The sequence below is a fragment of the Prinia subflava genome, chromosome 8, assembly GCF_021018805.1.
Source record: "Prinia subflava isolate CZ2003 ecotype Zambia chromosome 8, Cam_Psub_1.2, whole genome shotgun sequence".
NCBI lineage: Eukaryota > Metazoa > Chordata > Aves > Passeriformes > Cisticolidae > Prinia > Prinia subflava.
Genome location: NC_086254.1, coordinates 29,060,824 through 29,087,587, shown reverse-complemented (window position 1 = coordinate 29,087,587; position 26,764 = coordinate 29,060,824). Strand labels below are relative to the sequence as shown.

The 26,764-nt window shown below is 52.6% G+C and overlaps 1 protein-coding gene across 5 annotated transcripts; it reads right to left on the bottom strand.

Moving 5' to 3' along the window:
- Positions 1–26,764, bottom strand: HELZ2 (helicase with zinc finger 2). 5 transcript variants are annotated; one of them, XM_063404376.1, is made up of 20 exons: positions 26,632–26,764; positions 19,449–20,590; positions 19,155–19,338; positions 18,653–18,760; positions 17,571–18,124; positions 16,601–17,233; positions 14,710–15,493; positions 14,216–14,291; positions 9,425–12,938; positions 8,508–8,593; positions 7,999–8,130; positions 7,585–7,752; positions 7,227–7,368; positions 6,683–6,799; positions 6,066–6,258; positions 5,152–5,286; positions 4,697–4,915; positions 4,279–4,435; positions 3,606–3,773; positions 1–3,141 (listed from the first exon to the last, which is right to left on the bottom strand). In XM_063404376.1, the coding sequence occupies exons 2-20, from the start codon at positions 20,447–20,449 to the stop codon at positions 3,017–3,019; spliced, it is 8,496 nt and encodes a 2,831-aa protein (XP_063260446.1). In that variant the 5' UTR covers positions 20,450–20,590; positions 26,632–26,764; the 3' UTR covers positions 1–3,016. The 5 variants fall into 5 exon arrangements, with proteins under 5 accessions (XP_063260446.1, XP_063260445.1, XP_063260444.1 ...); XM_063404375.1 differs by having other exon boundaries at positions 26,515–26,650; XM_063404374.1 differs by lacking the exon at positions 26,632–26,764 and adding an exon at positions 26,482–26,609.

The following is a 26,764-nucleotide window of genomic DNA, read 5'->3' as shown; positions in this document are numbered from 1 at the left end:
GACCTTTTAGTAATAAAATTTATTATTTAAATAAATTCAAATAATTTTTACAATTATGGCTTAAATATCAAAAAAGGAATGTTGAGATTTATTCTTATGAACAGTCAAAGCAGATAAAAATATTTGTATCCAAAAGGTCATTTGAGGTTTACTGCGAGTCACAGACATACAAAAGATAAAAACCTGCCCCATTTCAAGTTCCTTAATTCAGACTTCATGACACTTGACATTTCATTTCTATTTTTAAAAACTCCAACAATTTATTGCAGTAAATTGATTGTCCTACACAGATCTGTCCAAATCCTCAAAAACAGTCTCCAGCCAGCCTGATGCTGGGCTCACTACTGGCTGCCTGCACAGGTTCCCCATGCTCAATTTGTGCTCAAGCTCTAGCTAGGGCTAAGAAAATTAAGTTAATGCTGTTGGATGAACTGACATTTGTGTCCTGCAGCCATGTGCTTTTGTCTTTGACTGTGGAGAACACAGAGCCTGTGACTGGACAGATGCCCTGGGCACCATGCTGCCAGGGTGTTCCTACTGGGATTACCAAAAGTTTGGTATTTTAAGAATATTGCTCAAACATAAAATTCTTCCAAAAGTAAATTCAAAACTCTGCATGCAAATGAAACCAGGCTAATTTGAACCTTTATCCCTCTATTGATTTCTATGATTCTCTCCATGAGCATAAGGACAAGAATATGATACTCAGCTGTCACTACAGTCTATAAAAAGTTTAATTGCACTTTCTGCTATCCCTGACTATTGCACGACCAGCTTTCCAGGAACCTGATAACAGCACCAGCAGCCCAAGGGGCAGCCTGGCTGTAACTGCTGCTTGGGTGCATTTCCTAATCACCAGTTATAAAATACATCCTCAGAGGAAAAAAAAACCAAACATGTATATTGTCTTGCAACACTGAGGTGACCAAGCAAAACATTTCATTCTACCTCCATGGGGTAGAAAGAAACACTTTTTCCCCCACTAAGGACAAAAGGAGTTGCTTTATGAGGACTCTTTCTTGGCCAAACCCCCTGCAAGGGCACTGACTAAGCCACTACATCTGGGGTGAGTCTCCTTGTTTATGTTACATGTATGAAATAACCAGCACAAAACCCATGGGAGCATCTCTTCATTTACAGGAGATCATGAAAATGAGGTCCACTGGTTCTAAAGGAACCAAGGTGGCTTTGTTAAATGAAGCTGGCACCATGCTAAAGTAGTTATTCCAACAATTCCATCTTTTTTTGCAATTCTCCATAGCATCTCGGAGCAAGATGATTGCATTTCAGTAGTCCACAGAATGATCCCCAGACAATCTTATTTTGGAATTGCAGTAATATTTGCTAATCAGGCTGGTGCAGAATCTTTTAAGATCACAGGCAGGATGACTTCGAAGAGGAACAATGAATTTTACCTTACCATTTTTTACCAAGCATCTTTAGAACCAGCAGCAGATACTTCCTATGAGTCTTTATCCTTCCTGGAATTGCCAGCCATATGCCCACTATTATGCTTCAGTAGGACGAGAGCAAGCCTACGTGGTCTTTGGCATGCAGCTCAAACCCCCCAAAGGCAGGCTGCAGGAAGGTAGTTTAAACTAGGAAGAGAACAAAACCTCCCATAGATTCTGGAGTCAAGTCTAACACAGAGCCATGAGAAGAAACACAGCGTTAAATCGAGACTTTTCCAGACACAATGCTTTCCTATTGCTATTCCTCCACACGGGAAAGAGCTATGCTGGATTCAGTTGAAACAAGACAAAATCCCTCCTGCTAGCGCTGTGACATCACAGGGATCCACACCACAAGGAAAACTTGTGTGATTGCATCTCAGCTCCATCCCTCATGAACACCTAAGGACAGCCAAGCATGTGGTTTGGGGAGAGCCGAGGCAGGCACTTAATACATTCAGAATTGAAATGAGATAAAGACACCCTCCCTCAAAACTGTCATGCTTCCAAAAGCAGCTCCATGATTCTCAAAGGGCACTATTCACCACAATACATCTCCACCAGCCACATGTCACTGGATTAAAGCAGTCTCTCTGGTGAACCACAGCTTCCAACTCACAGAAGTTTGGCTACAGAGAATACAGAAATACCATATACACATACACTCCTTCACTGCTCTTAAAAACTCAGGCCATAAGGCTATAAAACAAATTCACTGAGTTCAAAGTTAATAAATTAAAAGCAGCTTTAAAAAAAGTGGGGTAGGAAAGGGAGGAGGGATCAAAAGGAGATTTCAAATAAAATTCTGAACAGTTTAAAATGGGTTGACGAATCCCAACGTTTCCTGGTAGGAGAGGTCCCCGCTTTTCATTGCCTTTATGCTGGTGAGGACAACTTCCTTCATACAAAGAACACGTAAATCTATTTACAAAATCACCTTGGCCTTGCCACTGTTATATTTACACACTCAGAGAACATCATTTTGGCTAGACAAAGAGTGGTGCATGCATCTCTCCTTGCTTTCCTCCTTCACTTAAAAAAAAAAAAGTAAAAAATGAGAAGTCTTAAAAATCTGCTGTCCTTGGATTTAAAATGAGAGGCAGTACTCAGCTTTGGTCCTCCATGGCAAACAGCAGCTTGCTGCGCCGCTCCACTGCATGCAGTCGTTCCACCCCAGTGAATGGACTGAGCATTTGATCCCCAAAATGCAACCCCGACAGCTGGAGTAAATATTTGGTCCCCCAAACTGCAGCTGCAGTGGCAGGTAGGATGAGGGTTCTGCCGAGCGACTTACTGTTACAAAAATAGTATCATCATCAGGAAAGTCACATGCCCATCATCTATCTCCAATGCCTTTTTGGTTTGCTAGAACTGAAAGTTTCTGCCCGAGATTGCACTGATTAAAAACACCTCAAGGTGCTGAAGCAGACGCTGAAGCTGAGTTGTCACGGTGCGGGAAGCTCCCAGATCCCCGCTGCATTTGGCTCCATAGGTCATGGAATAATGGAAAGATTTGGTCCTTCCCAAGGCACACATAACGCAGTTCAGGCAGAGAGGGCCTGTCCTCACCGGGCGAGGGCTGAGTTCCTCCTGACACGAATGTCCTGGGCTGCAGTGCAGCTGTTGTGGTGGAAGTAATGCCGGATCAGTCTCCCCCACAAAGGGTTGCACTCCAGGAGGTACCTGTTCCCTGTGAGCACCGTGATGGGGACAGCAGGTTAGTGGCTAGAAGAGGCTTGGCTGATACAATTTTTGTCTATAATCTCTAGCTAAGGGGCCTGGGTCATTTGCAGGGACATATCTGTGAAATCCCAGCTCTGTTTTCCATGCTGTCATATCTGTGAGCAGCTTCCCTACACATCACAGCATACACCTGCATGATTAGGAGCAAAATGAGCAGCCAGATTTTTGTTAGGACAGAGCTCTAGCATGAAAGCAGCAGAAACAACATGGTTCAAAGCAAAGGGTGAGAAAAACTAACTGTACTTGCTGTATTCAAGCTGAGAATGAGCCCTGCTTTGCCCAGATTGCCCAGTTTCAAAACCCCAGACTAAAAGGCAGAAGAATAAAGCAAGACCACTTGCACTAGTGTGGATCACCACCCCTTTATCTGAGAATCCCCTAAAGGCTTGTGCATGGTCCAAGGATACCCACCTATGATGCAGAGCCCTTCCTGAGCTCGTGTGATGCCAACATTGACCTGGTTTGGGTCAGTAACAAACCCCAGGTATTTCTTCTGCCAGCTCTTTGTGGGCTTCCTATCGATCTCAGACCGGGGGCAGGAGCGTACAGTTGATAGGATCACATATCTCCATTCACTTCCTAGAAAGTGGAAGCAAACCAGATTTTCTTAGAAGGAAGCATCTGGTCATTTCCCTACCCCACAGGACACTCATTTCTCTACTGCCACCCTCTGGGTTTCTCCTGCTTTGGAGGCCTTTGGACTCCTGGTCATTGCTTTCCAAAGGTAACAAATGTCTTCTGGCAGTTCTCCAACACCCTTCTCAGATATAGAAGCACAGACTGTCAGAATGGTTTTGTTTGGAAGAGACATTCTGTGTTCCAGCTTCCCTGACGTGGGCAGGGAACCTTTCACTAGAAATCTTCCACTAGAGATCCTCCACCTTCCTGCCTTCAGCAGCCTCACCCTACCCAATAACTCCAGAGGCTTCCAAAAGATTTATTATAATCACAAATCACCCAGAAATCAGGTCTTCTGTGTCTGAAATGACCCTGGGGTAGGGTCTGCTCGAAGGCTGTATGTGTGGGCAGCTCCTCAGGAAGGCAGGAGGGGACAGATCCAACCCTCCCCCTCCTGTCCCCTCACCTTGACTCTTCATGATGGTGCAGACCGTCACCCCGCGGATGCCCTCCCTCTGTAGGCTCTTGTTGATCTCGGACACCTGGGCGTTGTAGGGGCTCAGGATGGCGATGCTCTCCGGCCGGATGGTGCCATCTAGTGTCAGCTGCTTGGCTATCCTCACCTGGGGACACCAGCGTCCTGCTCACCTGGGAGCGGGGCCGAGGGAAGAGCCCCCCAGCACCCTTCCCCAGGCCAGTGATGCTGCCTGCCTTGGGATCACGTTGTCCTACACCTGCCTCTGCCCAGGGGCATCCTGGTGTTCTCCAGACCCGGGAGGCACCAGGCAGACATTGCTGATCTTTGTATTTTTATCATCCCTCCACAATTCCAGCACAACGCCCTCCCTTCTGCCTCCTCAGCAATTCCCCAGGACCCTGCTCACCGCTTGTGCCGCTTCCTCCAGGTTAGCTTTGGAGTTCTCATTTCCTTCCTCAGTAGAAATCATGAGGGAGTACTCCCTCCCTTCCACATGCCCGAAGATGATGGGGCAGCAGTTGTTATCTCTGTGGTGGAGCACACTGGGTTTCCGAGCAGGCTGAGAACATGTTTTCAGCCGCCTTTCATAGAACTCCTGGGATGGGAACTCACAGATGCTCTTGTGCTGGCAGAGAAAATGGGGGGAAATGAGGACAACAAAACCCAAGGAACTTCTCAGCCTGCAGCATCTTTTTTGGGCAGGCTTCACCCACAGTGCCACTCTGCTGGAGATGACATTGGCATATTCCTGGATATAATCCTGTGTCTAGGAAGGGGAAGCACTAACGGAGACTATCTGATGCTTAGGGCAAGCCTCCCTTTCCTGTGATGGAGAGAAGACAATCCTCTGCAGGGCCTCACCATGCGGTACTGTGTGTCCAGCATCCACGCCTGCCCCTGGTAGCGCTCAAAGAGAGATGTCTCCATGCCAAGAATCTTGCAGACATCATTGTTAACCACCGGCCGCAGCTGTTTGTGATCCCCCAGCAAAACAACCTGGAAGGAAGAGCAGACACCTCAGCTGCAGGGTGGTGGCACTGCAAAGGCCACCTTTGACAGGCGGTTTGTACACAAATATTCAGTGCTACTTATTTATGTTACGCTTACAGCAACCTCAGCCAAAGTCCACACTGGACACGACATAAAGATCCTGTCCTAGATTACATTTCCATCTGATGGGAGGAAAACAAAGAACCATAGAATTCTAGACTCACAGAATGGTTTGGGTTGGACAGAACCTTAAAACTTGTCCTATTCCAACCCCCTGCCATGGGCAGGGACACCTTCCACTAGACCAAGTTGCCCCAAGTCCCATCCAACCTGGACTTGAACATTTCCAAGGATGGGGCAGTCACAGCTTCTCTGGGCAACCTGTGCCAGAATCCCACCATCCTCATAGATTTTTTTTTCCTAATATCCAATCTGCCCTCTGTCAGTGTGAAGACATTCCTCCTTGTCCTGTCACTCCATGCCCTTGTTCAAAGTCCCTCTCCATTGCTCTTGGAGGCCCTTTAGGCAGTGTAAGGGGCTCTAACATCTCCCTGGACCCTTATCTTCTCCAGGCTGAACAGTCCCAACTGTGTCTATGCTTCTTGTCACGTTAATACTTTGTACCTGGGCCAGAATATTTTTTTGGTGGCAGCGATACCCACCCCATAAAGAAGCACAAACCTTAAAATCCTAACAGGTCTCATAAGAGCAGCATGGTAAAGGACGGAAAAGGTTTGAAAGCCCTGAGCAGCTGTCCCAGAGACACGTGTTTGGCAGGGACATACCGTCTCAGCACGGCGGTGGCAGACCAAGGGGATGAGGGTCTCGGGCTCCATGGACATGGCACACTCGTCGATGATTATCTGCTTGACATTGAGCTGCTCCAGGGCGCCCGCAGACGAGACAGAGCAGGTGCACAGGATGACATCGTGACGCGCCAGCTGATACGAACGACCTTTGGACAACCAATCTTTGTACCTAGTGTTGATGCAGAAAACACCAGGTTATGCATAAGGGAAACACCTTCAGATTCCTCACTGAGGAACCAGGCAGAGCCTGTGCTTTCCCAAATGATTATGGCCTTGCCTCCCTCCCCAGGATGAGCTGGTGTTCCCAGAAAAGGGCTTTGGATGGACACTGTAGGAAATGTGCTTTGTCCTGAACTCAACAGGACAGGGAGTCCGGGTGAAGGATTCAAGGGTCACACAGGCAGAATTGGAATTTTGGTCCAGATGGACAACAGCACCAGTGCAGGAGGGATTCTGAGGCTCTGTGCTGTACCTGTAACCTCGAGCTCATCACTTTTTATCACTATTCTGAACACACAGTTTATTAATCTGTGCTTCAGAGGTGGCACACAGCCAAAGTCAGCCATCTCTCACCAGGGTCTCTTCCTACTCACTCCTTTATTTCTTCTTCTTTGATATCCTCTCCATTCCTCACCCGAGCGTCAAAGCGACAGATGTTCTGCCAGAAGGGGCTGGGCGGCCGCCGGATGCGATGATGCAGGATTATTTCGCTGAATAAAGAGTCAATATGTAAATATTTTCCCTCAACACTGAGACCTGAATGATTTCTTCTACAGTGAAGCAGACCACACCACCTGCCTATGTGGAGAAACCTCATTAGCTAAAAAACTCACAGCCAAACTTTCCCATCTTTGTAGACCAAATAATTCAACCTTGAGGACATAAAATACAACTGCTGCTTCCCTTTAGCAGCTGTAAGCAGGGAAAAACATCTAGGGGCTGGATTTCCTGACTAGTTGCTACATTACAGTGTACACATTCACTTGAAAAAAATTAATTACAAATTAATTAGAAAGCAGATTAATAGTCCTGCTCTGCAGTGGTGGAATGAAACTATCTGCTCCATGTTCAGTGTTATTGATGCAGAAGCCACCTCTCCCCAGCATCCTAGGAGCCTGCAGGGCCATGCCGTCCTACCTGAGCTCACGTTTTGGCTTTGCATCCCGTAGGGATTTACGGGAGATGTTCCGGTTGCTCCCCGGGTATGGGAATTCCATTGCCTCAATGGCCTCCCCATAAACCCTCAGTGGTTTCAGGTGCTTCATCTTCAGCAGCATCTCTGGAGAAAGAGGGCAGGTCTGCTCAGACAGCACCAGGCACTGGTGATGCTCAGGCGTCTCTCCCTGCCCCTCACTCATCAGCCCATCTCCACTGGTCCTCATCTCACAGTGCAGGGTCTTCTGTAAGCACCAGCCCCACTCTCTGCCCCTCCACACCACGTGTTCCCCCTCCCACCAGTACAAGCCACTTCAGGGGCTTAGAAGATGATAGTTACCAGCTACAACATCAACAGACTTGTTGGATGGGCCACAGTACAAGATGCACTTCCTCTTCTTGTCCTTTTCTTCTTCCAAGTATGGTGTTTTGTCCTTCTCAACACTCTCCTCATTCAGTTTATGGAACCAGTAGACAATGTGAGTTCCAACAACGGTCTTCCCTGTGCCTAGAAAAAAAAGGAGTATGCTGAGAACATTTTAACCACAACACTCATGCTCTGGATCAGCATCCAGCTGATCAGCCATAAAATCAGAAATAAAATCAAGAATGGAGGGGACTGCCTTGCACAGCTATAGGTGATGTCAACCCACGCTCCCTTCTCCTGGCTCACCGAGGGTCCTATGGAAAGCAGCAGATCAGCTCTCACCTGTCATTCACACCACATCAGGTGCATTCTGCTGTCTCCCCTTACCTGGTGGGCCTTGGATGAGCATGAAGGATTTTCTCAGAGCATCCATAACAGCCTTGTTCTGACTCTGGTTAAGTTTCCGGTTGTTACCAGGGATATCAAAGGAATTTTGGTGCAGGATTCTGGATCTTGTCACTGTTACAGCAAAGAGCCAAGAAAACAAATTTAAAGAAGCTTACTGAGGACAGCACAGAAGTGTTTCAGAAAGAGGGTGCAGCAGGCACCTAGTGATGGTAGTCCATTACAAGACCATGTAGAAATAATCCCTGTCCCATGCCAAGATACTCTACCCATGACCCATCTCTCTGAGTCCTGGGAATGACAATCTCAGGTGTGACAGCCACCAGCAGGACATCCCAAATTACACAGCAGCTCCTCTCATCCCCTTGTCAGGGGAACTGCCTGGTGTGGGACCATCACCCCTACGGCAAGGGCCCACAGAAACTGCCAGGGCACCTGCCTGGCTAGAAACAAGTAGCCACAAGGTAAGAAAGGTTAATATTTGCACTTACATTTTTGAGGAGGTTCGTGGCCAAGGGCAATGCTTTTAGCAAGGTCAGAGGCATGCTTGAGCTTCCAAATTGCTTTTTCTTTCCGTCTGACAAACGAGGAAGCACAAGAATGAAAGGAATGCAGCATAAAATAGCAAAAGTTGTAATACAGCTTTGCACAACTGCCTTACTTATTCTTTCTCTACGCTTTGTTGTTGCATTCACTCCTTCCACAAAGAACTTAAACCACAAATAACTTAAACTTATTCTGCTTCTCTGCATCTGGGACCATTTCTCAACTGACTGAAGAGCTGAGCCTGCAAAGATGTTGAGAGCAAGGAACACAACTCCTGTCTCAACTCTGTTTTGTTATGGCCCACCCCCTTTAACTGGATTAACTTCCAATGTTTTCTAAAATTCACAATGCAAAAGGAAGGACATTCTGCCCTGAGAATGCTACAGCATCAGGGGTGCACAGCAGTCTGTGCTCTGTATGAGGAAGGGCAAACTAGACATGAGGTCTGACTTTAAAAGAGCAGAATTTGCTTTGCAGCAACAACAAAGGTGAATGATTTGGAAATTAGGGAGCTCTTCCACTAAGCCAACCCCACTCCAGGGCTTCACTTGGCCTTTTATAATATATATTGCAGCAACCCAGTAACATAAGAAGCAGGTGCTCAGGGAGATTTCAGCACCTTCCCCTATCTCCCCATCCTCAGGAAAAACCAGAAAAGCATGAGACCCTCTGGAGAACAGACCTGAGGAGTGCTGCCACACCCCCCAAAGACCCACAGCCCAACAGTATGGCCAGTGAGAGTAAGGATAAGGGCAGGTTTTTCTGGGGATCAGCCACAGCAGTGAGGAAAGCCCAAGGAGGTGCAGCACAGGGGTCCCGTGGGAAGCCAGGTTAATTAGAGCACACTACTGAGCCCACTTACATGTCTGGCAGCATCTTTGGAATGAGCTCCACTGTGAACCTGGCAGAACCCTGTGAGATCTCCACAGGGATGGTCTCCATAGACATATAGTGGATGTAAAAGTTCACAGTCTGCTGACCAGTCCTGTCCGACTTATCATCATCGTTCAACTCCTCCGTGACCCCATGAGCCACCCAGGTGTAGGTATCAGGATCAACCACAAGTTTGTTCTCACAAGTTTTGCCGTTGTCACGCAAAGACAGGTTCTGGAGGCCATGGCTAAGGTGTTCCTCATCACTCTGGGGTCTCTTGGGAAGCTTCAGCCCACCTAAACGAATGCACAGGTAACAATGGAAGAAGTCCACTTCAATGGAGCAGGCTGCCAACCACTTCTTGTTCAGCACAAAGCTCCCTTGCAGCTGTCCTTTGCTTGTCCTTTGCTTTGCCCACTTTATTTTAATATCATGGACGACAATCGAGTCGTTCTCGGCCACGGCACATGACGCAGACTCCATGGCGCTCATGGGCATCCACACTTTGTTGTACTCTGTCGCGCTCTTGTACCTGTCCTTGGAGGGCAGCGTGGCGTAGGCTGAGAAGCACTCGATTGGCTTCTCCATGTGCTGCAGGCAGACGTCAAACCCCGGTGTCACACACCACAGCTGCACGAAGGGCACCAGGAAGCCGCGGCTGACGTCAGTGGTAAGCTGGAACCACAGCGCGTCACCGGCGCTCAGCTCCAGGGACAGCTCCATGTAGTGGGTGCAGGAGCTCTTGCGTGCCCAGCCGATGTGCCGGTGGTACAGCTCCTTGCTCTCCAGCAGGAGGGATGCAGCCCTGTCAAACTCCTCGTTCCTGATGGCCTTGAGCACCTCTTGCCACGTCTGGGTATGGAGGAGGGTGACGCTCTTGTCACGGAGGGGTCCTACCCATAGGCTCTTCTCCTGTGTCTCTGCAGAGTACATCCTCCTCTTCCAGGTCAGCCTGATGCTGCCCCGCTGCTGAATAAACACAGGCTGCTCTATCAGCTGAAGGGACCTGTAGTTAATCTTCTGTGGATCTGGAAGACTCTCGTTGTTCAGGGGAAACAAGGCTTTAAAAAACCTGCTCATCTCTTCAACATCCACCACAAAGGCAATCTTCTGCAGGACCTGGTCCTTCAGCTGGCTGGCCATCTGCAGGGAGTGAGCTCTCTTCTCGTACGCCATCGCCTGGCTATTCTTCCTGTTGAAGTCGTGACAGAGAAAGTCGATGTCATCTGCAGAATAGATGATAGCCCTCTTGCGGAGCACAGAATGAAGGTGCCGCTGGACCACAACATCCACGTAGCGGCGGATGGGAGAGGAGGCCCAGGTGTAGGAGTCAACATGAAGGGAGTAATGGCCTGCCTTCGACTGGACAGTGGAGTTGGAGCGACAGAAGTAGGAGCGGCTGAGCATTCTCCTGAACTCCAGGGTCACTGGGGCCAGCTTGGGGTGGATGTCATCAGTGACAACGAGGTCAAGCATCTTTTGGAAGTCCTGGGCATCAGCAGCTGACTGCAGGTGCTCCCAGATGGGGCCCAGAAGACTGAATTCTACAGTTTTAGGGGAGTCTTGTGCAGGAGGCATTTCTCCCAGGTGATGCAAGAGATGAATGGACAAAGGAATGATGTGGCTGTATTTGTTTCTCATATGTGACAGCTGTCCAAGACTTGGCTCACACTGACACCGGAGAGGAGTGACATTTCTGGTCACCTCCTGGTTGGTGAGGAACTCGGCCACAAAACTATTGAACATGATCATTAACTCCTCTATCATCTGATGGGACCCCCTGTTACCCGGGGAACTTTCCTCATCCAGCCGGTCATAGAAACAGTCCTCCTGCAGCCGAAACTTCCGATGGATCCTGGAGAAGTGATAAGCCACAGCTATGCAGTCCTCCAGAGTATCAAAACGAAGGGCGTTTGCTGCTCCCCTGTAGCAGTTCTTAATGCAGAGCTCTGCCTCTTCATAGGACAGCTGCCTGTCCGAGCGGATCACGGAGACGGTGAAGATTCCCTTTAACATCTGATCACTCTCCTTCTCTACGGTGACAAACAAGGAGATCACCCGTCGATCTTTCTGAGGCAGGAGGCTGCAGACATCTTGGCTGATTTTGGGTGGGAACATGCATATAGGCTCCTGCTTGGGAGCATAGTAGGTGACACCCCGCTTCTTTGCTTCCAGGTCCAAGGCACTGCCTTTGGGAATTATGCCAGCCACATCTGCAATGTGGATCCCAATCTCATAATGACGCCCAAGATCCCTAACACTGATAGCATCATCCAAATCCCTGGCACCTTGGGGGTCAATAGTGAAGGTCATGTAATTCCGACAGTCCTTCAGAGTTTCCTTGGTGAGGTTTATGTTGCTGTTGGAGGAGTATTTGGCTGACTCTTTGGTGACAGGAGCTGGGTACTTGTTCTCCAAACCATACTCCAAGGCGAGGATCTTTAAGCCTTCTTTCAGAGTCAGTGCTGCTTGCAGGATCTCTGTTATTATCCCCAAAGGGTAGTAAAACCCTTCCCGCCAGGAGATGACCTGGACACAGAAGAACTGGCACCTCCTTGTCTCCTGGCTGATCTTCTCACAGCTGACCACTACGTACTTCCCATTGACAAGCTTGCGGATGGGAATGACATTGGGTTTCTCCTTCAGCCCCGGGACAAATATCTTGGTGACAGTGGGATCGATGGGTATCATCACACGGGGATCAAACTCGTCCATCATGCAGATGAAGGTCCGTTCTCTCTCGGCACGCTTCAGGATGCCAACCACCCTCCCCTGTGGGCGGTGGCTGCTGCTGTCACCTGTGCTGTTCTGCAGGATTTCCACCAGCACCTCGTCCCCAGTGAAGGCTGTCCCACAGTTAACTCTGCCTTTGATCTGGATGTTCATAGCAGGGGAGTCATTGAGGGTGAAGGCAGAAGCTCTGTCGAAGCCCTCTTTGACCAGCTCACACCTCTTGTACATTTGGGGGTGCATATGCAGATACTGCTGCATCGTCTGAGAAGAGAAGCTGACATACTCCCACCTGTCTTTCCTCTGGTTTGAAGCCTCAGACTTCACATTCAGCAGCCCTTCATCAGACACTGTCACCAGCATGTTCTTGCTCTCATCCAAGAGCTCCTGGAGGATGGGATCATCGGCATTTATGCTCTCGTCCTCAGAGCTCAAGGAGTCTGTGTCACTGTCCTCCTCATCCCTGTCCAGGCTCCTGCTCCAGCTCTCCTTGTCACACGCAGCCTGTTTGATCTGAGCCATCGTCAGGTTCTCCGGGGAGATGCTCCCCTTATCGATGCACTGCTGGATGAATCGTTTCCACACTTTGCTGCACTGGCCATGGGAGCACAAGGCCACGGCGTCCCCCACCACAACCACCAGCGACTGAGCCCGGGTCATGATGGTGTTGAGCACTCTGGCCTCGTTGAAGAACTCGAGGTGGTGGGAGGCTGAGACACGCAGGCTCTCGCTGGTGTGGACTGTGCTGATGATTATGACTCGAAACTCACACCCTGCACCAGAGGGGACAAGGGAAAAGTCACTCAGGAGAACCCAACAGGGAAGAGACCCTGCCTGGCTGCCACTTGTCTATACCGTGTCACATGGCCATGGACTGATGTAACCTCTCTTGGCTGAAACACAGGGGTCACCTGATGTGGGCAAAGCAGCTCTTGGGGATTGTGAGATCCTCTTTGTATGAACCAGGATGGACATCACACCAGGGAGGGAAGGACAGCTTGGAGATGGGATGAAGGCAGAGCACTGGAGCAGTGCAGCCATGAGCACCCATAGAGTAGCCCAGCGTGCCCAGTGCCATCAGCAGCCCCTCTTTGCAGGGAAGAGTTTGCTGTGAATCTCAAATTGCCCGAGGAACTGAGGGTCTTACAGGAACAAGAGCAGTGATCAATTGCAAGGATCCCTCTCCCCTCTGCTGATCACACAACAAATAACAACCAACAAGAGGCATCCTAGTGATGTCAGAGCTGGGAAGAGGCTGCAAAGAAAGGGTGTGGAGATCACAAACACCCCCTGGGTGTTATTCTCACCACGAGGAGTCCCAGTTGCGCAATAAAAAAAAAAAAAGATAATGAAAACACAGATGAGTCATAAATTAAGTCCTTGAGGACAAAACCAGCCTTATCCCTCTCTTGTCATCCAGAGCAGGAGACTCCTCCTCTAGTGAGCTGTTCTGTGATTGGTACACATCCTGGTTTCAGCTCCTTTCTGTCACTCGCCTCCCTCACTGGTACTTAGGGCTTCACATGATTTACACATACTCAAGTCTCTGAGATGGCACTTACAGGATTTTTACCCTCCTACAAAGCAACGTCCATATATTTGAAATGAGTTGACAGTTGGGTGCAGATTTAATTCAGTGTGAAATCTTATTCACTCAGGAAAAGACAAAATCAAAGATCTACCAACCAGAAGGCGATGGAAATTAGGCAAAGGATTTCCAGGCACTCCCTCCTAATCAGTGTTACATGGACTAGGGTGGTGGCAGAGACACCAAGAGGGCAGGGGAGCTCTGCCTGGCAGTACCTCCCAGAGAAGTATTTTCCCACAACAATAGCAAATATTTTGCATTTTAACAGGAGTAAAACAAAAAGATGTTGGGAAAACTCCTCTGCTAATGCCCCCATGTCTCTTCCCCTGCCTGTTACACAGTGGCTGTAATTGCTATGGACCCTCCTGTCCACCAGCATGACTGCAAAAGCTGTGTATGACTCTCACACAGAAGACCCCAAAATGTAGCCAGGCATGAGGGACTGTTGCACAAGACACAAACCTGGCAAATTTTCATAGTTTTCCACCACCACATCTTGTAGCTGCTTTTTTCTCATCTCTTGTCTTGTTGCAGAAACCTGGTAAGAGGTAAGAAAGAGCACAACTGAATCTCAGCTCAGAAACACCACCCACTAAACACCAGGGTCCCTCATCCTGCCCAGCTGCAGGTTCCCCAAATTACTTGAAAGCAGCCACACATCTGGGCTGACTTCAGCCAGAGCTTCCACTGCCCTGTCATTAACCTGCTTAGAATATGCTGATAGAAGTGCTTAACTAAGCCATCCCACCATCTCTGCTCCAACCACCCAGGACACCAGGACACACTACCTAAATGAAGAGTGCCTCAAAAAAAACCACTGAAGGCACACGAGACCCTAGATTTCCTATTTTTACAAGCACAAATAATAATAGATACATTTAAAAAGTCTTAGGGAGTGTTTAGTCAGCAGTGCAGGCATAGCCCCCTCAGGTGGAATGCAGGATTCCTCTACACACCTGTGTCCCATGGGAGACCACACAGATCTTCTTCAGATCCCGGACACCCCACTCATCCGGCCACCTCTGGCAGATCTCCTTCACTTTCTCAATCACTTGTATTATCTCGGAGACGTTTTGCCAAGAAATCGTGGAGATATCCCTTTCGGCCACACCAGACACATGGCAGAACACAAGGGGATAAATTTCGGGATGGGGTGGGATGTTCCCACTGGCCTGGATAGCATTGCCTTTGCCGATGTAGAAGTGCTTGGAGACGAACTCAATAATGCCGGCAGTGGAACGATAATTCTCATTGAAGATGATCCTGCTCTTCGTGGCCACCTCATGCCTCTCCTTCTGGTAGAACTGAAAGAGCCGGTTCAGGAGGGTGTGATCAGCAGATTTCCCACTCTCAACACTGAACAGCTTTGGGGTTATCTGCATGTGGTCCCCAGCCAGGACAATGCGGGTCTCAAAAGTGGCGTAGGAGAGCGGAACCAAAGCTTCGCACTCCAGCATCTGCGCAGCCTCGTCGATCATGATGTGGGTGAAGTAGCCTGGGGGGACCTTCAGGTCCTTGGACAGCATGGATGTGGTGATGATGATGTGGTGCTTGTCGATCTCAGCCTGCGTGGGGTGGCGGAAGGAGCGCTGGTCTGGCGAGAGGCAGCAGTACATCTGGGTGATGGGGTCCGTCATGGTGATGGGCCGGTCGGTGTACATGATCCGCAGGGGAACAGCCCATGGGTGCCCCATGGTCACATACTTGTGGAAATACTCCCGGATGTAAATGTCAGCAGCACTGGAGGGGAATGAAAGGGAAAAACATCAAGGAATTGTTGGTGCTGTTCCTAAATTTTGTGAGACAAAGTTCTCTCTCATCGTTCTGCAACACACATCCAGTTTCTCTCCTGGCTCTGGTGACACCACACTTGTCACAGCAGACATTCACAACTGCACAAAGGAACTAGTGCCTACACAGCCACCAATTCCCAGCCTCTTTCAATAGTATGATTTAAAATAGGAATTGGAATTTTTAGACTATGACATCTCTTGACACTCTTATGGAAAAATGTGATGTGCCCAACAAAACCTGTGGCCCTGATGCTGTCCAGGGCCAAGTGACAAGGAGCTGTCCTCTGGCAGCAAAGCATCCCCATCCCCAGGTGAGACAAGACCTATAGGAGAAGCTTCCATGCAAGCAAACAGCCTGGAACAGGCTAAGATTAGCAGGCACCATCTATTATGCATTAAAAACTGAGGCAGTAACAGACTGCAGGATCAGATGTGGACACTCTTTTCAGTGTAACTGCTCTAATTTTAACAGTCTTGGCCTGGTTTCTCTGAAGGCAGATCCAAAGGCATTCAGACCAGATCTGCATTTCCTCTTCCCAAAACTCTCCCTGGAAAAGTCAATAGAATGGCATGTACACAGAGTCAAACAGTCTTCAAGGACAACTAGAGCACAATATTATCCCTGCATGGTCAGGCAGCAGCTTTCTACTTCTTGCAGTACACAGTAAAGCCTGGAGAAAACTGTCCAGCCACATTCCCATGTTATGATGGGGCAGGAATATGTTAAGTGCTCAAGGCCAGGACGGACAGGGCTTGGAGCAACCTGGTCTAGGGGAAGGGTTTGGAACACGACAAGCTGTAATGTACTTTCCAACCCAAACCACTCAGGGATTCTGTGAGTCTGTATTGCCTTTTCCACAAAGACTTCCACCCATGCCAGGTTTCCTCCTAGGAGGAACTAGAGCAGTTTAAGACAAATTCAATAAAAACTGATTTATTTAAACAAGCAATTGAAGTGCACACTGAGAAAAGGGTAGCTTAGCTCTGGCTTACACCCTGGCTCCCCCTCACCCCCTCAGTTGCCCACAGTTCTCGTTGCCTCTTCCCTGCTAACCTGTTTGTGTGAGTGCAGATCAGCACCCGTGCATTGGGCTGCCTGAGGATCTCCAGGGTGGCCATGGCCAAGGTGAATGTCTTCCCTGTGCCGAAAGGTCCATAGATGAGCAGAGGCGGGACCTGCCGGCTGGTGGTCGGCTGGCCCGTGATGAAGGAGATGGCTTGTTTCTGCTTGCTATTGCCTCTCTGTGGGGACCCAAGAGAGTAGGGGATGGAGCAACTGGCAACATCTGGCACGACCAGCTTCTCGTCCAACAGGCGGTCCACAGCCTGGTGCCACTGCCGGAACAGCAGCTGGTCTATTTGGAACTGGATCTCCACCTTGTGGGAGGTGTTTGCCTTGAAGTTCAGCTCTGAGCAGCATCTGCTTGGTATCTTTAGCCAGATCGTCTTCTCTGTGGTGGCTTTATGCTCCACAGAAACTTCATAAACCCGATTGTCCACGGGTGGGTCAAGGGCCAGGAAGGCAGTGGGCACAGACCTGCTCAGCAGGTACCCCTCGTCCGTGTCCGGCGAGAGGTTGTAAGGGGTAGGCACTTCAGCAAACAGCTCCCCAGAGTGAGCAAACTTCGCCCCCATGGAGAGGCTCTGCAGCATGGGGGTCAGCGAGATGAGCACACGCAGGTTGAGTCTGAAAGGAGAAAACACCCAGATGAAGAGCAGAGAAAGGATCTGTCAGTTCCTGAGCCCTCCCCCATGGAAAGGGGATTGTCACCTACACCCAGACAGGGTCTGCCAGCCCCCCAAGCACATACAGACAGAAACTATGCTCTAGCTAATCCACAGCCACATTATGAGACCCAGCAAGCCATCCTGCTTTGCAGGTTTCCAGTTTTCTGGGAAGGCATCACAAGACCCAACCCAGAATGGACAGAAGATCCCAGGAGCATCATGGCCCCAAGGGTTAGCAACAGGTTTGTGGTCCCCCATGAAGAGGAACCCCAAAAGAGTTCACACCCGGCACTTACTTGGCAATCAGAGCCTGCTCAGCTTCTTCCTCACGGAAGAGGAAGCTGTGCATCCTCTCCCGATAGTTGACCCTGGTGATGTGGAGGTCCGCACCACTCTCATGTTGTAATTTAGATTTTACAACACTCTCACTTTGGTAATCCAGTGCCAGAGCAGGAGGTTTGTACTTTGCCAGCAGAACCACATCTTCATCCGTCTTTGGCACGCTGGGAATGATGATCCGGTTGCCGCGATCCCACCGCACGAAGTTGACGGGGCGGCTGCTCTCCCTGGTGCTGGGGACGTGCTGGGGGGCTTCCCTCCGGCCCACCTTCACCTTGACCCTCTGCATGAGGACGGGGCGCCTGCCGAAGTCAAACACCACCCACTGCTCGAAGATGCCCAGGGTCCAGCACTCCATGCTGACCTCCACCAGCGCGGTGCGGGGCGAGGAGGACACGGTGGCCACGTGCTCCCCACAGATGTACTGCAGGCCCCGGGAAAGCCCGTTCCCCGAGAAGTAGAAGCTGACTCCGGGCTCCCGCTTCAGCAGGGCCACGTGCTGCAGACGCATCTGGCATTGAGGGGAAGACAGGGACACAGTGAGGGCAGCCCACGGGGAGAGCCCAGCAGCTGGGGAGGTGCTCCAGCAGCATTTCCTAGAAAAAGCTGCTAGAGGAACTAAACACTATGTCAGTCTCACCACAGCTTATTCCTCAAGCAATCCCACAGCGATTACTTTAAGGTCTCAGAGAACCTCAGGTTTCAGTTTAATATCAACCAGTGTGCAGTAAATGGGAAATCTGCTTTGGAGAAGACAGGCTTTTGCCCCCAACATCCACAAAATCCTGAGTAAGAAAAGCAGCTGAATCTGTGATGGTACAGGGGAGGTCTGCCCCAGCACCACTGCACACAACAGGAGACAGTGGCTGCACCCCCTGCACACAGCCCCAGTGAAGGCACCACCTCAGCAGATCCTGAATACCCAACACGTCCTCATTTAAACATGCCCAAATCCCCATCCTTCTGCCCCTTGCAGAAGTAGTAACTAAAAAAAACCCAAAACCCAACCAAACAAAACCCTCCACAGGACTGAGCTTACCTGAGAATGGACCTTGAACCTCCATTGGTATTTTGTCTTCTTGTCCTCCAGCTGCACATGCAGAGGCTGCTCACACACAATTTGGACACCCTCAAGGTGCTCAGCCATCTGTGGGGAGTCATGAGAGGAGAGGGACTGAAGGCAGCATCCCAGGGACACACCTCACAGCCCTCCACAGTGCCATCTTCATCCTTGCCTTTACGCTACATCCTCCCAAGAGGGATCAAGAGTACATCCTCATATTCCATCCTCATTCATATTTATCCAGGTCCCCATGCAGCAGCCTTGGGAAGCAAGAGGACCCATGGCCTAGCTCGGGTACCCCGAGCAGGCTCTCAGGTTGCTGTCTCCAATGAGTTGAAGGAAAGCAACGTCCCTTTTTGCATCTCCATTAGGAAGGTGAGCAGTGGACTTCCTTCCCAAGCTGTTACACCAGAGAATTCCTGTGATGCCCTGGACCAAAGCACTCCCACCCTGTGCCTACCACTCACAATTAACTCACAATTAACACCTCGTTGGAGCACATCCGATACTCAGCAAGGAGCCGGTCCTGGTAGGACAAGAGCCCATCCTTCAGGGCTTGCTTCTTTTTCTTCATGGAAACCTTCACCCTCTGGATCCACTCCTGCAGCTCCTCTTTGGAATGAGCCTTGGTGCAGCTGTCCCCCATTTCACACACCTCCGCTCTGTCGGGAGAGAGGTGTTCCAGCTGCCACCCCTGCCTGGTGGCAGGGGGATCCTCAAGGAGCCAGCAGCTCCCTGCTGCCCCTGCCCTCTTCCCCGTGTGCTGCCTTACCTGCTACACAGTGAGAACTTGGTCAGCCCGAGCGGCGGCGCACGGTGCGCCCACTGCATGGAGCTGTCAGCCGAGAGCATCTGCACGTGCTCGATGGAGGAGCAGTGGTTCTCAAAGCTCTCCTGCGAGCTGCAGGTCACCAGGCAGATGCAGCAGTAGAAGTGCACGGGTGTGGGTGCCGCTGGCTTGCCATTGGTGCTGCCAGTGCCCACGGACGGCAGCAGGTCGGAGCGCAGCAACCCGTGCTCCCTCTCGGCCTCCCACACGGCCATCTCCACATCACTGTGGGCGTACTGGCAGCGCTGAGGGCCGTGCCTGCAGGGCCAGCCCCGGGACACAAAGCGGCAGTAGGTGAGGGTCTCGATGAACTCGGGGCAGGGCCGGATGGCCGTGTACTGCTGCTTCTTCTGGCTGTCCAGCACTGCGTGCACCAGCAGCGGGTCCCAGGGGCGGTGGGACTCGCAGAGCCGCCCGCAGCCACCCACTGTGATGCGCTGGGGGCAGCCGAAAAAGCAACGCTTGCAGATCTCCTGGAAGTGCCCCCCGAACTCGCTGGTGATCTCACTGGCAGCACTGGCAGTGGGATGGGGGGTGGCATCAGAGCGGTCCCCCAGCTGCGCCCGCAGCACCGCTGCCTTCAACCAGCGCCGCTCCAGCTGGTGTTCCTTCTCGAAGTTCCAGACCATGGCCTCCTCTGGGCTCCAGGCGAAGGTGCACTGGTTCTTGTGCCTGTTGCAGCCCACCCCCATCACGTAGTACCTGCAGACAGCGTAGCGTGCCAGGTTGGGGAAGCCGGGCCGCCGGGACACTTTCCTCCACGCTGTGCCCCTGCGGCCGCGGCAGCGCGCCAGCAGGATCTCGTACATGCACTTGTGCTCCACCTCCCGCGGGTGGTAGGTGATCTCGTTCTCCTTCACACTGCACTTGGAGCAGACCAGGAGCAGCTCCAGCTGCTGCTGGAGGCTGCCCAGTGGCACCTTTGGGCCGTTGATCGTTGGCATCTTTGGCAGCAGCTTGAGCAGGGCAAAATCAACGGCGGGAAGATCTCAGAAGGTGATGCTGTGGGGAGGAGGTGCCATGGAGCGGTGGCCTTGTCCTAGCTCACTGCATACCTGCCAGTCATCGGTGCAAGCTCATGAAGCCTGACAGAGGAACAAGGAACAAATCACTTAGCAGGAAATATCAGACAATCCCTGGCTGGGCACACACAGAGGCACTGGCACAGCCAGGAACCTCACCCAGGCAACCTCGGCCTCGGCACCCTCTCCCCCAGCTCTGTTCCCCCACTAGCCCAGGTCCCAGGGGAGTGTTTTGCACAGGAATCAGACTGCCGAGTAGTGCTGGTTGCCAGCAGGGCTCAGCCTGGTCCCCAGTGTCCCTACAGACCATCAGCATTTACCATCCAAAGTGACAAAGCAGTGACTGATCCAGAGGTCCCAGCACAGTCCCCACAGCAGCCACTGATCTCCCCTGGACCACACCACCTGATCCAACTTCCTCTTCCTGCTGCCAGCACCTGCCCCGCCTTGGGTCCCTCCTGCCAACTTTCTCTTTCTTTATCCTGTTTTCTTCCCTGAGTTGGCCAGGCAGCCCCACGCCGAGCGGGAGGAACCCAGCTCCAGCCCCTCAGCCCATCTGCCCCATAGCACAGATGATTAATTGGAATTAATTTATGAAGCAAGCACCCTCTTTGCTCCTGGGATGCAGCAAACCAAGGCCAGGAGATGAGCATGCTGGAACAGGGGCCTGTGGCATCTCTCCAGCTGACAGCTCTGTAAACATCCGGCTGGGAGAGCTCAGCCCTGGCGGTGAGGAAGACAACTCACAGCTCACTGCCCTCTCCAGCCACCAGCTCCGGCATTTGCCATCAGTTTCCTGGGTAACCAGAGGCCAGGAGCACTCCTGGGAGTGATGCTGCAAGGTTTGGTGGCTGGGTCACGTAGTCAGGGTGAAGGGAACACGCCTGGGCACATCTGTGGGCAGGGTGTGCTGCCAAGAAAAGCCACCGGCCTCGTGCCAAGCACCCAGCTCAGGCTCCTGGCCAGCTGCCACCACAGACTGGCTCTCTGGCAATACCAGGGAAGAGCAGGATTTGCAGCTGAGGTCCAATGGACAACGGAGTAGGAAAGCAAACCTTGCATTGCTTCTGCACTTTTAATTAAGAATCTTTTCCTCTCTTCTGGGATGAACAGGGTGCTGCGCACAGTGGCCAGGGAGTGCTGAGGCTGCTGCTCCAGCTGGAGCTCCAAACACCAAGCTGGAAGTGGCTGGAGCATCACCCACATTCCCAGCATACCCTTAGAGACCTCCTCACCTCCCATCCCAGTGTCACAGCATCCACCTGCTGCTGAGCCACGAAGGACTTATCTAATCCTACTTCTGTGTGTGCATCAGGTCAGACACGTGCCCAGTGGATAAACACCCGCTCAGTTTATCTCTCAAGGCCTGGCAGCAAGCCTGGCACTGGGCAGAGCTGCAGGTTTCTGTTTCGGGAAGCTGTGGGATTCCGTGGCACACTCCCACGCCAGCCCTGGTTTGATTGGGGTCACTGTGCCACGCCACGAGCTCTGCATCCACACCTAAATCACCCAGACTTAGCTCTGTGACTTCACTCCCAAACCTTTACTTGGAGCACTCAGTGCAGGCTGGCAGTGAAAGAAGAGCAGTGACCCCGAGCTGGCTGGGGCCAGCAGAGAGCCAGGGTATTCCTCTCCTCTGGCTGTAACCAGGTCATGGTCATTGGAATAAAACTTTCTGCAGTCCAGGGGTCAGGAGCTCTTTGTGTGTTCTGGTTCTACCACAAAAAAGAAAAATTGGAGCCACAGCTGAGGTTCTGGTGCAGATAAAATGCTTTGCACTGGAATCAAATAATTTGTGAAAATTTGAAAATAAGCATCTGTAAAGAGGGGAGGGGGAGTGGAATGATCTGTCTCATGCCCGAGGGCATCAAGGGATGCTCCTCTGATTCCCAGCAAGACAGCAAAGGCAGCACGGTGCTGGTGGGGGCTGCAGACCCCTTGGAGCTGCTCCTGTCAAACTGCTCCAGGCTGTGAGCACCAGAAAAACCCCCAGACACCGGGAACCAGGCAGAAGTCTGGGGAGACACAGCCTGCTCCGAGGCTGGACTGCAGGAGCGGAAAACCCTGCACCTTTTTGGCGTCAGAAGGCCTGGGGAGACTCTTCGCTCGAGGAGAGCCTTCCCACTTGGCTTTCCCCGGGAGATCAGGGGTGGGATGGAGCTGAGCGGGACCCCAGGGCAGAGGGAGTGTCAGGGACCTTGGCACAGGGCAGAGGGACATGGAGGGGCCGGGCTGTTCCCGAATCTCCACAGCGGGAACGCCCGGAGCGGGACACAGGTCACGCTCAGCCGCCAAGAGCCTTGCAGCTCCTTTGAAGCTGGCGAGGGCAGCACGTTCCCAGCGGATTTGACATCTGCAGTTTCGGGAACACTTTGGTATCCCTCCGATAGCACTTCCACCTTCCTTCCTCTGCAAGTCTCCGCCTCCGGCCGAGCCCTCCTGGGAAAGGAGCTCAGGGTTTGAGCGACATCTGTGCAACACTGTAATTCGGGAAAACTCCAGTACACCTCAGGTACACACACGGGAGAGAAAGAAATCTGGGCGCTGGCACTCAGCTCCGGGCAGAGGGAGCCGAATTTCCCGGTCCCGGCACGTCCACAGCCGCAGAGCTCATGGGCGGTCCTGCAGCACCGCCGGCACCGACCCAGCCGGGTAAAACGCTTAAGAACTGCCCAGCAAGACCGTGCAGGACAGCCAGGGTGCCACTGGAACTCATGCCTAGGCAGGGCATCCCAGCTGGAGAAAGCTAAGAGGGAATATTCCACCTTTAAAGGGGTCAGTTCCTCTGCTGTTTATTTTTTTAAGAAGGCGTTTGATTTTGAGCAAACTGCCAGAACATGCTCTGGGTCTGGAGGTGGGAGGGAAGAGGAAGGGGAAGTGCAAACCTCTCTCAAAGTCTCTGCACAGTACTAGTGCTGATGCCAAATTAAAGGAGGTTTTTTTCTCTCTACAGCACTCTTATACAAAAAAAAAAAAAAAAAAGAAAAAAAGAGAAAAAAAGAAAAGAAAAGGAACTTTTGCAATCCAAGCTTGGGTGGAGGGAAGACACAATACACGAGGAAGCTTGGGGAGGTGTGCCCCAAGACAGCTGTCCCACTGGGAATAAAACTGATGTCAACAGGGCAAAATCCAAATACTTCAGGGAAGGTAAGAGTGGATGGGGAGCAGTATTTACCAGCAAGCCACACACCACGATTTACAAGCTGAATTTTGTATATTTCAAGAAAAACAACCTTTTTTACATGCATTCTGAAAAGCTGTGCCTGGCATCTAAAGCCACTCACATCCTGCTGATGGGTGACAAATCACCAGGACAGACAGAGGCTGGTTTATTGTCCCCCAACCCCATCTGGGTGAGTTCTGCCTCTCTCTCAGGCACCAACACAGCCCCACACAACCTCTGCCCAGCTCTGCTCCAGCCTTGCCACAAACCAAACCCAAACAGAGCACACCATGGCCTCGCTGATGGCATTTCCTCCACGCTCAGGAAGATGCTTTGGGTCAGGGCCGGGCCATGCTGTGTCCAAGCATCGTCCCTGGCAGGCGCCTTGCAGGGCAGCGCTGCAGCCAGAGATAATCACATTTCCCTGGAAATGCCGAGGGGAAGCACGGCTGTGGCAGAGAAATGCTCATCGTGCCCCTGCATCCCGATGCTTTGCATCCATCCTGTCCCACCAGGAGGAATGCAGCCCTTCTCTGAGCTCTTGGCTTAATTATTGACAGAACATTAGGCAACACGCTACGCTGGAGTAAGCCAAGTGCCCCTCGATCACAGCAAGTGACGTGGATCAGAGGTTTGGGAGAGGGATGGGGACAGGGGACCGTGTGCCTCGGGTGGCTGCAGCCCCACACCCCAGTTACCAGACCGAGCCAAGCACTGGCCCTTGGAAGTGCCAAGCAGCACTCAGAGCAACAGTGCAAGACCTTCCCAGCATCTCCAGCACCCTGCCAGCGATCAGAGCAGCCGGGCTGGCCGGGAGGGTTTGGAAACAGTGGAAGAGGGGCTGCCTGGCCGATGCTGGCCGGTGCTCCCCCCTACCCGCAGCCCTCCTGGCTGTACCGAAACCGCATTCCTCTGGAATCTCCCTCCAGTGCAAAAACAGCCTCCAAAGTTCTTGGCGCCGCCCTTTCCCAGCCTTTTTCAACCAGACAGCTCACTCCACATCCCACTCAAGAGCTGGCACTACCAGCCTGGCTGCTGCGTGACAGCCGCGACACCACTGCCCGAGTGTGTGTGCAGGCACAGACCCTCCAGTTTGCACGGAGCCCCGAGACACGTGGACCCCAAGATGCTGCATTTGTTTTTATCCAACTGTAAGAAGTTCAGCGGGAGCTCCCAGATGCCATCCCCGGAGTTCAGAGGCGGCAGCAGGGTTAGAATATCGCCGTCGGGGATCGCCCACCGAAGGCAGCACTGTGCACCCCCGGGGTTCTGCCCACCCTCCGGACAGGGCTTTGTACCTCAAACCCTGCACTCTGGCTATGACCCTCCTCTCCCGAACGCATCCCATCGCAGGCAGGGACGCTGCGAGCCGCGGCGGGGGCTGAGCGGGATGCGCACCCCCGCACGCCCTGCAGCATCCCGCATGCCCTGCAGCACCCCACGGCTCGCTGCGGGGCTACCGGGGGCACCCTCGGTCCTGCAGCCCCCCAGGGCGCTCCGCTGACCGCACATCCCCGGAGCTCCCCCTCCCCCGGAACGCTCCCCGCCGCTCTCACCGCCGCCGCCGCCGCCGGGGTGGGGGGACCCGCGGGGAGCCGGGGACTCGCTGCCGGCGGCAGTTTCGCTTCTCGGGCCTCCCTGCATTCAAACCGGGGCCGGACTTCGCGGAAATTGCATCACTGCGGCCCCGCCCCGCCCCGCCCGCCGGCACCGGGGGGAGCGGGAGCAGTCTCGGGCATCGGGCGGGCACCGGGCAGGGGGGATCGGCACCGGCACCCACGAGAGCCCCGGCGGGCAACGGGACCGCCGCCAGGAGCGGGGAGCGGGCACCGGACTAGAGGGACAGGCACGGGGTGGGGGGACCGGCAGCAGGGGGAAGGAGCACCGAGGGGAGCGGGCACCAGCATCCAGGGCAGCAGGGACCGGTACCGGGAGCGGCACCGGCGGGACAGCACCACCCGCATCGCGCAGAGAGCAGCGAGCAGGGCGGGCGCTCCGGGGGTACCAGCCTCACACCCCGCTCCTGTCCCACCTCCGCATCCCCGAGCATCGGCGGCCAAGTCTCCCCGCGGTCCTGTCGTCCCCAAGTGCAGGGGGGCCGCTCCCGGGGGCGCTGCTCACCCGCAGCAAGTCCGGATTCCCCACGCTCAGATTCGGTCCAGAGTCGGGAGCGGCGGCACCGGAGTTTTAAGTGAATATTGAACGGCAGCCCCAGTCCTCAGCCCGGCCCCCCGGCAGCCTCCTTTTTAACGGGCTCGGGGGGCGGAGGTAGGGGGCACAGCGCTGCCCTCCTTTCTGTTCATCACTTTCGTTTTCCGTTCGGTCCCCCTGGCGCGATGCACCCGCTGCAGAGCTCAGCCTCGAGCTAAAAACAAACTCAAACCCGAAATCCACCCCCGGCAGCAGCCGGTTTCATTTGTATTGTGTTTCGTGGGGCAGCACCGACAGCCGGGGGGCGCGACCCGCACCCCGGTTTGTGGGCACGTGTTACCACACAAGTAGCTCAGCACTCGAGGAGAGGGGGTTCCTCAGCACCCGGGCTCTGGAGCCCTTTCTCAGCCCCTTCGCACCTCTCCAAACCCATCCCACAGCAGCTCAGCACCTCATCCCCGCAGAGGCAGTGCCCTGCCCCTGTGCGGCTTGGTGATGTGCCAATTTGTGAATAATACCCACAGAACCAACAAACCCTTGACACCGCCATGACCCCAACACACACAAACCCAAGCAAAGTCCTAGGAAGCTCCTCTAACAGCCCCAGCCCCAGGAACCCACAACAGCAGCCGCATCTCACCAGCCTGGACACAAGGCTTCAGGAAGTCCCGACCTGTAAAGCAGATGCTGTGCACAACACTGCGGTCAAGCCCCAGCATTCCCACTTAATGGAATTATCTTCATGCCAGAAGCCAGGTGCAAGCCCTGGAAACAACCAGGGGAAACACACCTCCAGTTACAAGTGGCTGTAAAACATCACAAGCACCAGAGGCAAAGTGTTCCTGCTGACAGCGGTGCTGTTCAATCCTTCCATCGATTGATGGGAACGTCATGCTTGGTGGTGCCACCTCAACACAAAGCCA

Bases quoted from the DNA above. Each gene is read 5' to 3' on its own strand.
- HELZ2 (XM_063404376.1), bottom strand. From the start codon at position 20,449: ATGCCAACGATCAACGGCCCAAAGGTGCCACTGGGCAGCCTCCAGCAG. The intron at 18,761-19,154 runs GTGAGTTAATTG...GACTCCCCACAG, and splicing joins GCTCCAACGAGGTGTTAATT to ATGGCTGAGCACCTTGAGGG. The intron at 5,287-6,065 runs GTATGTCCCTGC...TCTTCCTTCCAG, and splicing joins GCCACCGCCGTGCTGAGACG to GTTGTTTTGCTGGGGGATCA.